At 39.9% G+C, this 12225-nt stretch overlaps 1 protein-coding gene across 1 annotated transcript in view; it reads right to left on the reverse strand.

The window, feature by feature from the left end:
* Positions 1–11180, reverse strand: part of DUSP3 (dual specificity phosphatase 3) — a 423172-nt gene extending 411992 nt beyond the window's left edge. The window contains exon 1 of the mRNA XM_053699598.1: positions 11045–11180. Coding sequence (XP_053555573.1) covers positions 11045–11166 — 122 coding nt within the window. The 5' untranslated portion in view covers positions 11167–11180. The remainder of the gene's footprint in view (positions 1–11044) is intronic.
* Between the last annotated feature and the right edge of the window lie 1045 nt (positions 11181–12225).

Consider the following 12225-nt stretch of genomic DNA (forward strand, 5'->3'; position numbering starts at 1 on the left):
TTACACCCCCCTCCCCCTTCCTTTGCATATGAAAAGACCCTTTACACAAACAAGAGCAAGCTGGGGTAGGTATACGTCAGTATTCTCCTAAAAATTTGGGGCTCAGTTAGGAGTCTGAAAATCACAGCAATGTTATTTAAAAATAATCCCTGTATAGGCTATATAAATGGATCATGTACAAAACATGTATGCAAAGAAAAATCTAGTGTATAATGTCCCTTTAAGGTTTACTATAACTTTAAGCCCCCAACCTGTGGCCTCTCCCACCATACTAACCATTAGCACAATGCCTTTGCTAGGATTTACCAACCAAAAATAAACAGAACCGTCAGCGATTACTTTTTAAAAAGTTCCTTGCTAAAGTAAGCGGCTCCGACCGCCCACTGCAAAGCTCTCTTTTTTTCAATGAGGTGATGTTTCCACCTTTTAGCAAATAGCCATGCTAACCATAAATAATGTGGAGCAATCCAGACAGCAAGGGGTTTATAGTTGTGATGGTGCAGATGTTACCGTTTATTGCATTCGGTCAACAGGTTTACTGCAGAGGGTGGTACAGTGAGGACTGGTTACATTGTTGGCTTACAGCTTATAACATTTGGAGGTCAAGAGAATCAGAGAATCCCCTTAGGATAGGGAAAGCACATAGATAATGACATTAACTTGATTCAGCATAACATTAATATTTGATCTGTCAGAAATTACACTATGGTGTTGTTATGAGCTTGCACAAGGTCAAGACACAAAAAGATGGCTGAGCTAGCATGTTTACTCATATTGCAACAAAATTAATTTGTGCTTTCTTTAGGAAGGATTCTATGTGTCAGAATTGCAGTAAGTTGTTCTATTTTTCTAAGAATTTCTACTGTTTAAAGTGAATGTAAATTTTGATGAAATGAAAAATTTGATTAAAAACAGGGGCACTTTAATTCATCGAAATTTACATTTCACTCCTGTACTTTTGTCGCAAGCCATTTCTGACGTCAGAAATGATAGATAGGTCATCCTCCAATCACGGCTTCCCCCTGGGGGAATCAGTGTCTGATTCACGCTGTGACTGGAGGAAGCCGGATTCCTCATTTTAGACCCAGGAAGAGGCTTTGCAACGGGTTGTCAAGATTAAAAGGTAAGTATTTTTTCACAACAGGAGTGAAATGTAAATTTTGATGAATTAAAGAGCCCTTGTTTTTAATAGAATTTTTAAAAACCTGGCGCTTTAGCATCAAAATCTACATTCACTTTAAGGGATGTAAAACTAGAAACACAGGCTGACATTGAGGAATAAAGGGGGTTCCCTCGCCTAACCTCTCATTTAAATAGGCCTGTTCCACTAAAAATGCAAACAAAAGCACTGGTTCCATAAAAACATTGTGCGCACAATATACAGACTTGATTTAGATCAGTGACACAAATAAAGCAAATGCCTTGAGTATTCCGCCCTTACACACTATAGTGTTCTCCACAGAAAATGTTGCCTGCTGGGTGGCATTATGAGGTAGTGTGTGGGAACAGTGGAATACTTTGCAATATTCTAACATATTTGGTAATTTATAAATGTTGATTCAGTTATCCAAAGCACAAATAAATGGCATAATTTAACAAATTATTTGTGCAAGAAACACTGAAGAAATGTAATATAGCTAATATGAGCTTAATACTGACTTAAATTTTAGCCAGTGGTTAGCAAAATCAACCAGGTGGTGAATACATTTAATTGGTCTTGGGAGAACACTGTACAGCATCTCTACTTTAAAACAGAAAAAAAAAAACATCCGTTAACTTGAAAAAGCTTTACACTGAAAACCAATAGTAACCATCAAAGATATTGTTCAACAAATTACAAATACTAATATAAATGCACCCGTATGAAGAATACAAAACAGTCAATAAATTGACCCCAAAAAAATGATATAGATAGCAGCACATGAAATCATGTAGGCAATGACACGCATAGATTACATTACTGATCTTCATAATAAACTATACCATAAACAATCCACACAGTGGTACAGTAGCTCAAAAGAAGATAAAATGCATAAACATTTTATCTACTTGTACAGGTGAAACTAATTTCACTAATGCAACTTAAAAGGTGCAACTAATATATGAGATATACTCATTACATGCAAAGCAAGATAGTTCAAGCCATGATTTGTCATAATTGTGATGATTATGGCTTACAGCTCATGAAAACCCCAAATCCACAATCTCAGAAAATTTGAATATTGTGAAAAGGTGCAATATTCTAGGCTCAAAGTGTCCCACTCTAATCAGCTAATTAAAGGGACATAAAACCCAATTTTTTTTCTTTCATGATTCAGATAGAGCATACAATTTTAAACAACTTTCCAATTTATTTCAGTTATCAAATTGTCTTTGTTTTCTTGTTATCCTTTGTGGAAAAGCTGGGATGTAAGCTCATGAGTGTGCACGTGTCCACAACACTATATGGCAGCATTTTTGCAACAATGTTATACATTAGCAGTAGCACTAGATGGCAGCACTATTTCCTGTCATGTAGTGCTTCAGGCATGTGCACGCTACCTACCTAGGTATCCCTTCAACAAAGAATAACATGAGAATTAAACAAATTTGATAATAGAAGTAAATTGGAAACTTTTTAAAAATTGTATTCTCTATCTAAATAATGAAAGAACATGTTTGGGTTTACTGTCCCTTTAAGCCATAACACCTGCAAAGGGTTCCCAAGTCTTTAAATGGTCTCTCAGTCTGGTTCAGTAGGAATCACAATCCTGGAAAAGACTGCTGACCTGACAGTTGTGCAGAAAACCATCATTGACACCCTCCATAAGGAGGGAAAGCCTCAAAAGATAATTGCAAAAGAAGTTGGATGTTCCCAAAGTGCTGTATCAAAGCACATTAATAGAAAGTTATGTGGAAAGGAAAAGTGTGGAAGAAAAAGGTGCACAAGCAGCAGGGATGACCGCAGTCTGGAGAGGATTGTCAGGAAAAGGCCATTCAAAAGTGTTGGGGACTTTCACAAGGAGTGGACTGAGGCTGGAGTCAGTGCATCAAGAGTCACCACACACAGACGGATCCTGGACATGGGCTTCAAATGTCATATTCCTCTTGTCAAGCCACTCCAAAACAACAAACAACGTCAGAAGCGTCTTACCTGGACTAAAGAAAAACAGACCTGGTCTGTTGCTCAGTGGTCCAAAGTCCTCTTTTCTGATGAGAGCAAATTTTGCATCTCATTTGGAAACCAAGGACCCAGAGTATGGAGGAAGAATGGAGAGGCACACACTGCAAGATGCTTGAAGTCCAGTGTGAAGTTTCCACAGTCTGTGTTGATTTGGGGAGCCATGTCATCTGCTGGTGTTGGTCCACTGTGCTTCATTAAGTAAAGGGTCAACGCAGCCGTCTACCAGGAGATTTTGTAGCACTTCATGCTTCCTTCCGCAGACGAGCTCTTTGGGGATGCTGACTTCATTTTCCAGCAGGACTTGGCACCTGCCCACACTGCCAAAAGCACCAAAACCTGGTTCAATGACCGTGGGATTACTGTGCTTGATTGGCCAGCAAACTCGCCTGACCTGAACCTCATAGAGAATCTATGGGACATTGCCAAGAGAAAGATGAGAGACATGAGACCGAACAATGCAGAAGAGCTGAAGGCCGCTATTGAAGCATCCTGGTCTTCCATAACACCTCAGCAGTGCCACAGGCTGATAGCTTCCATGCCACGTCGCATTGAGGCATTAATTGCTGCAAAAGGGGCCCAAACCAAGTACTGAGTACATACAGTATGCATGCTTATACTTTTCAGAGGTCCGATATTGTTCTATGTACAATCCTTGTTTTATTGATTGCATGTAATATTCTAATTTTCTGAGATTGTGGATTTGGGGTTTTCATGAGCTGCAAGCCATAATCATCACAATTATGACAAATCACGGCTTGAACTATCTTGCTTTGCATGTAATGAGTCTATCTCATATATTAGTTTCACCTTTTAAGTTGCATTAGTGAAATAAATGAACTTTTGCACAATATTCTAATTTTTCGAGTTTCACCTGTATTTAGTTATTTCTAACAGACCACATTTAGTACTTACCATAAACTAAGTAAAGATTATACCTAGATCCCAGTAATGCAAAATTATATGTTGTTGTAACAAACTACAACACGTCATTTTTGCATTTGAGTGTCCATTTAAGCATGTACATAGTCATTGATGAATTTACAGCCATAGCTTCTATAGAAGTCTTGTTTCAACAGGAATCATTTTTATGTTATAAAGGATTGTGGCTAACATAACAAAAAAAATAGTGGCTCTTTATGATAAGTAAAATCATCAAATTTTATTTTACAAAGTTATAGAGAATATGTATTACATGCTACCAAGAGAGCCACTTCTTTTTTGTTAAATGTTGCATTGGCAGTATAATCCAATCACGTGACTGTTGGTACTGTAGTTTTCTACCCACACTGAAGTGGTCCTCCACCACTGACGATTGTGGCTAACTCCACATTTGACATCCGGGTAAAGCTGGTTCCGATTTCAAAACTAATACTATAATACTATAAACACTGCCATATTAGTTACTATAGTTGGTCGCAATAGTAATGGGTTAAATATCCTGTGAATAAATGAATATATTTATATGTTTATTTTTCTTATTGACATTTAGTTTTCAATGTTTCAGCACAATGAATCTATTTACTTCTCTAACAAATTTTACAGGCTTGTTCAACAAAACCTTAATTACAGTGTCTGGACGATAATCAATTAAGATGTATTGCTTGTTTACAGCTTTCTCTGGCTTGGAATGTGATACTCTACATGTCTGTTGAAGACATTAGCTGAGATCCCATTCTCAGCATATAGTGTTAGCTGGACGCCTACAGGTGTTAAGCCAGGAATCACACCTGGAGCACTACATATGGAAGCAAAAGTCACATGGTACTAAGTAATAACAGGTAGCGGCCTCCTATACAATCCGTTTTCTTTTGTAAAACTTCGGAAAAAGGTGGGAAATGGGTGGGGCAGTCCTCCAAGAGAAAACAAAATAACAACAGGATTTCAAAGAATATTGGGGAGACTCATATCTGCAGACTGTAATATTTTTAGATAAAAGTAACATGAAAGTGCTGGGTACAACTACACTGGCATGGGCGCTACTCACCATTCTATTGTTATTCCTACTGTGCCTGCAGCTCTCTTCAAGCTAGACTCTTTTTTTAAACTTTCTAAAGTGCTGGTTATTATTATTTATTTGTAGAGCGCCAACAGATTCCGCCGCGCTAAGTGAAGCTCTCCATCTTCACAAGGGGCACTGCCATCTTGGAATTTAAGTATTCTTGTACCCTGTACAAGAAGTTGCACATTCACAAATCAGTGATATTGTTGTCTCTTTCACAAGATGTATCATGCACAATACATAGCGGGAGCTGTACATTTTTGCAGTAACTGCACTTCTCTATATTATTCCTGAGGGGGTTTTATTTACATTTTTTGATGTTACTTTTAAACTTTATAAAAAATTTGCAAACATGTAACTGTGCTTTCTATTGTGCAGGAAAATAGAAAGTGCAAGACGCAGCTGTCAAGAAGTCTGAAACGTCATTGAATCTATGCACTGATTATGTTACAGGATGGAAAAATACAAATGTTCCAATATGGCAGCATCCAGTATAAAAATGTAGAGCTTTACCAAATGGCTTTTGTCATGGGGTAAAATGAGAACAAAGATTTAAAGAGAGCTGCAGGTACAGGGGGAAACCAATAGCACAGTGAGTTGTAACATTGCTACTGTAGCAGCAGTTTAATGTCCCTTTAAAATGAGTTACACTAGAGCTTGGATTTTTCCGGGTGCCTGGGCGCCCCCAAACATTAAAGGAACACTGAACCCAAATGTTTTCTTTCATGATTCAGATAAAGCATGCAAATTTAAGCAACTTTGTAATTTACTCCTATTTTCAAATTTTCTTCTCTCTCTTGCTATCTTTATTTAAAAAAGAAGGAATATAAGATTTTTTATTAGTTCAGTACTCTGGACAGCACTTTTTTATTGGTGGATGAATTTATCCACCAATTAGCAAGAACAACCCAGGTTGTTTACCAAAAATGGGCCGGCATCTAAACTTACATTCTTGCATTTCAAACAAAGATACAAAGAGAATGAAGAAAATGTAATAATAGGAGTAAATTAGAAAGTTGCTTAAAATCGAATGCTCTATCTGAATCAAAAAAGAAAAAAATTGGCTCTTTAATTTTATGTCCAAAGCCCTTGCACATTCCATTACGCTTTCAACTCTCAAGCAGGAATAGGCACAGACAAAGGCTGTGGCTGATATTTTCCAAAGTACAGACCTTAGTGAAGGACAGCAAGGTACATTTAAAATTAAAAACATTATTTTATAGTGCTTGGTGTTATTATTCTGATGCAGATACCACTGATCCTATAACCAGCCCTCCTCTGGCTATACCCATGAGCCAGTGTCACTACTGTGCCATTATATAGTGCTGGGTGTTATTATACTGATGCAGATATAACACTGGCCCTATAACCAGCCCTCCTCTGGCTATACCCATGAGCCAGTGTCACTACTGTGTCATTATATAGTGCTGGGTGTTATTATACTGATGCAAATACCACCGATCCTATAACCAGCCCTCCTCTGGCTATACCCATGAGTCAGTATAACTACTGTGTCTTTGAATAGTGCTTGGTGTTATTATATTGATGCAGATACCACTGATCCTATAACCAGCCCTCCTCTGACTATACCCATGTGCCAGTGTCACTACTGTGTCATTATATAGTGCTGGGTGTTATACTGATGCAGATACCGCTGATTTTATAACCAGCCCTCCTCTGGCTATACCCATGTGCCAGTGTTACTAGTGTGCCATTATATAGTTCTGGGTGTTATTATACTGATGCAGATACCACTGATCCTATAACCAGCCCTCCTCTGGCTATACCCATGTGCCAGTGTTACTGCTTTGTCATTATATAGCGCTGGGTGTTATTATACTGATGCAGATACCACTGACCCTATAACCAGCCCTTGTCTGGCTATACGCATGTGCCAGTGTCACTACTGTGTCTTTGTATAGAGCTGGGTGTTATTATACAAATGCACATTCAGTATTTCACTCAGGCTTTATTTATTCCATAACTTATCACCCAATATCGCTAGCAGTATCTTGACAAGCCACTAACTTTATTCACACTACATATTTTTTGTATTCCTATTATTTAATCAGAAAGAAAAGATATACTAAGGCTGTGACAGACACTGCAAGGGCTAGTCACGGACACCAGTGTCCTGACACCTTGCCTATTCCTGCTCTCAAGGAATTTCTGCTCACAGTCCTTTTTAGTGTGTTAGAGCGTTTCTGGAAAGACTGTGAGTAGAAGCACTAAGAGGGAAATGCTTGAGAGATGGGAAGTACATTCCTGCATTGCTGGCAACAACCTTGTAAACGCTGACATGAAAGCTCACTGCTGGATGCCTGACAGACTTCTACAGGGGCGGGCACTGGCAGGTGTAAAAGGGGGGGTTGTTGCTGGGGTCTATGTTAGATGCAGAACTGGTTCTTGCGCATTGAATGGAGGTTTTAGCAAGGGGCAGGAACGCCTTCCCTGTCTACTCTCACCATGGTGCGTTCCTCCTCATTACTTGGTCAGTAATGTTTTAGAGCGTGCAGGACCAGGCAGTGAAAAGTGTAATCTATCATCCAACACTGCTGCTGCACCACCTGGCTCTGCAGGCTGTAAAAGAACCTGACTCTGCAAGCTGTAATTTTTTTTTATAAAAGATTAGTGACCTGGTAATGAGGAATGCAGCATGGAGAGTGCAGGCAGGGAAGAAGTTCAGTCCCCTCACTGAAACCACCGTCCCCTGCTACTGCCTGTCAAGTTAGGCAGTGTATGGATCATCCCACGAGCTACTACATAAATGCTTAGAGGACATGACAGCAAGTAAATAGCAATTCAGCTAAACCTAAATCAGAAGCAATATTCTATAAAATTATAACAATACACCCTATTCTACATTTACTTTCTTAAAAATATTTTTTTATATAAAAAAAAAAAAAAAATACCTGGCCCATTGATGTTTTTCAGGCTTCTAAAGATTCAACATATTTGCCAAGCACTGTGTTACACTATATTTTTTTTTTTTACTATCAATAAACAAACATGCTTTAAAGGAACCAAATACTGTAACATTATTTTCCCCTTAAAGGGACATAAAACAACAAAAAAAATGTAATTATTGATTCAGTTGGAGCATACCATTTTAAAACAACTTTTATCAAATGTTGTTTGTTTTCTTGTTATCCTTTGTTTGTAAAACAGGAAGGAAGGTAAGTTTGGGAGTGTGCACGTGTCATCAGCACTATATACATTAGCAAGAGCACTACATGGCAGCACTATTTCCTGTCATGTAGTGCTCCATACTAGTGCACGCTATCTATTTAGATATCGTTTCAACAAAAAATAAAATGAGGATGAAGCAAAATTGATAATAGAAGTAAATTGGAAGCTTTTTAACATTGTATTCTCTATCTGAATAATGAATAAATGAACTCTGGGGTTTTATGTCCCTGTAATGTGTTTCCAATTACTTGTTATACCAGTTGCTAAGTATAAAATGTACTAGTCCTAAAGCCTGTGTACACTGGCCATTTTTTGCAGTACAGCGGTCCCACCTCTTGCTCTCTCCCCCCCCCCCCCACTCACTTTTGCTCTCTCCCTCCTCCCTCTCTTTTGCTCTCTCTCCCCCTCTATTGTGCTCTCTCTCTCTCTCTCCCCCTCTATTTTGCTCTCTCTTACCCCTCTATTTTGCGCTCTCTCTCTCTCCCCCTCTATTTTATCTCTCTCTCCCCTCTATTTTGCTCTCTCTCTCTCCCCCCTCTATTTTGCTCTCTCTCTCCCCCTTTATTTTGCTCTTTCCTCCCCCCCCCTCTATTTTGCTCTCTCTAACACCCCCCTCTATTTTGCTCTCTCCTTATCTCTTTTGCAAAAGAGAGGGGAAAGAGAGATACTTGTTCCCCTCTCTTTTGCAGTCTCTCTTTCCCCCTCTCTTTTGTAATCTCTCTCTTCCCTCTCTTTTGCTCTCCCCCCTCTCTCTTGCTCTCTCTCTCTCTCTCTCTTCCTCCCCCCTCCCTTGCTCTCGCTCTCTCTCCCCCCTCTCTTGCTCTCTCTCTCCCCCCTCTCTTGCTCTCTCTCTATCCCCCCTCTCTTGCTCTCTCTCTCCCCCCCTCTCTTGCTCTCTCTCTACCCCCCTCTCTTGCTCTCTCTCTACCCCCCTCTCTTGCTCTCTCTCTACCCCCCTCTCTTGCTCTCTCTCTCTCTCTCTTGCTCTCTCTCTACCCCCCTCTCTTGCTCTCTCTCCCCCCTCTCTTGCTCTCTCTCTCTCTTGCTCTCTCTCCCCCCTCTCTTGCTCTCTCTCTCCCCCCTCTCTTGCTCTCTCTCTCCCCCTCTCTCTCTCCCCCCTCTCCTGCTCTCTCTCTCCCCCTCTCTTTTGCTCTTTATCTCCCCTCTCTTTTGCGCTCTCCCCCCTCTCTTTTGCTCTCTCTCCCCTTCTCTTTTGCGTTCTCTCTTCCCCCTCTCATTTGCACGCTCTCTCCCCCTCTCTTGCACTCTCTCTCTCTCCCCCCTCTCTTATTCTCTCTCTCTCCCCCCTCTCTTGCTCTCTCTCTCTCCCCTCTCTCTTTTGCTCTCTCCCCCTCTCTATTGCTCTCTCTCTCCCCCTCTCTATTGCTCTCCCTCTCTCCTCTTCTCTTTTACTCTCTCTCTCCTCCTCTCTTTTGCTCTCCCTCTCTTTTACTCTCTCTCTCCCCCTCTCTTTTACTCTCTCTCTCCCCCTCTCTTTCTCCCCCCTCTCTTTTGCTCTCTCTCCCCCCTCTCTTTTGCTCTCTCTCCCCCCTCTCTTTTGCTATCTCTCCCCCCCTATATTTTGCTCTCTCTCCCCTCTCTTTTGCTATATCTCTCTCTTGCGCACGCGTCGGACCACACCCTCATCATGCCGGATCCAACCATGCCCGGCCACGCCCATATATATATATATATATATATATATATATATATATAATTGAAACTCAATCAAATGGGCTGGTTTGCAAGGATAGCAGACATCCTTATCTTATTCTCTATACACACAAATACAGCCTTATCCTATCTCTATATGTCTCTATATATACAAATTCCAATACTTTGGATAGCATGCAAGTTTCATTATTTGCGATTATGTATGTTACATATTGTGATGTGTGTAGATTTTTTTTTTTAATTCTTGTAATCACCATTTATTTTGAGAGCAATGATGATATTTAGATTCCATATTTAATAAGTAAACATTTAGATTTTGTGAGTTGGAGCGAGACTGAATGCTGAATGCCTTGAATACTATTTAGAGAACTGATGGATGGGAGCAGGAAATGCAATATATCTTATTACTAGGTTCATTAAAGACATATCCTACTAGATTTGCGGACAAAAAGCAAAAGGTCTGCAATGTGATCAACACATTTCTTCTAAACTAATGAAGTACTTCCTAAATACACTAACAGTAACAGTTTATGTTGTATAGTTTTAATATGCACATTCCTTCCTGTGATATCACTCTATGTGGTAACACTGAAAAAAGCAAATAAGTAAATTACATTTTTTTAAATATACAGGCAGTATACTACTGGTGTCAATACATAGCTTAAGGTGCATGATCTATAGCAACAAAGGATGACGATTACATTGTAAACTATGGGTGCACAGAGCTTATGTATACATCGCTGTCTATAAGCCATGAGCAATTCCATGGTAAAACACAAGCACCCAACAAACAATTATTTCAAGGCTGCAAGGTGTAACATACACAGCTGAATACAGGTGCATGTCACACATTCACATACGCTCTTCCCTAATGTTCACGTCCCCTCCACCCTTAGCTGTCAGTAGACGACGTATACACCGCCCCCGACGCACAGCAGTGTACATAGGTAGCTGCACCCTCTACAAAGAAACATATCTGCGAGTGCATAGATTATACCAGGGCCCTGGCAGTAACTTACGCATTGCCCACGTAGATCCGCGGGAAGACCTCATTACAGTGCTGAGAGGGCAGGCTGTAGAAGCCGCCGTCGTTGGCCAACAGCTCATTGAGACACTGAACGGAGATCTCATACTCCGACATGGCCGCGCGGCGGGGCGGGCTCTGTGGCCTCCTGTCCGGCCCCCCACAGAAGCTCCCCAGCCCGCCCTTCTTGACACCCCTGTAGTGTCCAGACCCTCCTTCACCCGGGCTGGCGGGCTCTTTGCGACATCTTATCCAAAGTATAGGTCACTGGGTAGCTAGTGGGGTCTACTTCTTTCTACGTAATGTGCCTGTGACATGTTCTCGCCTGTATTTTATTGAACTTTATAGCTGCAAATATGTGACCTGAATAATGTATGTTACTGTACAGCGTTCATTGTGCAGTATTAAATTTATACATGAATAGTTGCCAACAGTCCCTGATTTCCAGGGACAGTCCCTGGATTTTTTTTGTCCCTGAAAATCTCTTTTGCACAACATTTGTTGTTTGTATGTATGTATATGTGTATATATATATATATATATATATATATATATATATATATATATATACACAGATATACATATAGATGACAAATAGATATAGTGTATTATTTAAATATAATTCATTCCTAATGGAATATTGTTATTATTATTGAACGGGTTCACATATTATTTGTCATTCTAATTTTGATGCTGTGTTGTAAAAATAACCATATGCCCAGAATGTGTTCCAGAGACTGGGTAGGTGTAAGAGCTTGGTGCTGTAATCTGTATAATAAACTATGGATAAGTCTAAATTATACTATTCCTTTCAAATGGGTGTGTTTTGATTGCAGAACTGAGTGGGCGGAGCAGTTGAACAGTTCGTTAATACTCCAGTAACCCGCTTGCTTGCTCTGCTGCAAAGTGTCCCTGGAATTTTTTTGAAATGTTGGCAACTATGTACATCTAGTGCTGCCAGGGAACTTTAATCCCTTAAAGGACCTGGAATTTTAGAGAAAAACTTACCCAAAGTACCAGGATTTTGTTTTTAGCATTTTTGTTGTTACTCCAATTAACAGAAATAGAGCCTTGTTTTTAGTAGACAACTCAATGTATTGGTCTAGGTCCATTTTTATATATTTCATGCCACTGTTTAGCCGCAAATGCGATCATATTTAAAAAAAAAAAGTTAAC

The sequence above is a fragment of the Bombina bombina genome, chromosome 1 (genome assembly GCF_027579735.1).
Source record: "Bombina bombina isolate aBomBom1 chromosome 1, aBomBom1.pri, whole genome shotgun sequence".
Taxonomy (NCBI): domain Eukaryota; kingdom Metazoa; phylum Chordata; class Amphibia; order Anura; family Bombinatoridae; genus Bombina; species Bombina bombina.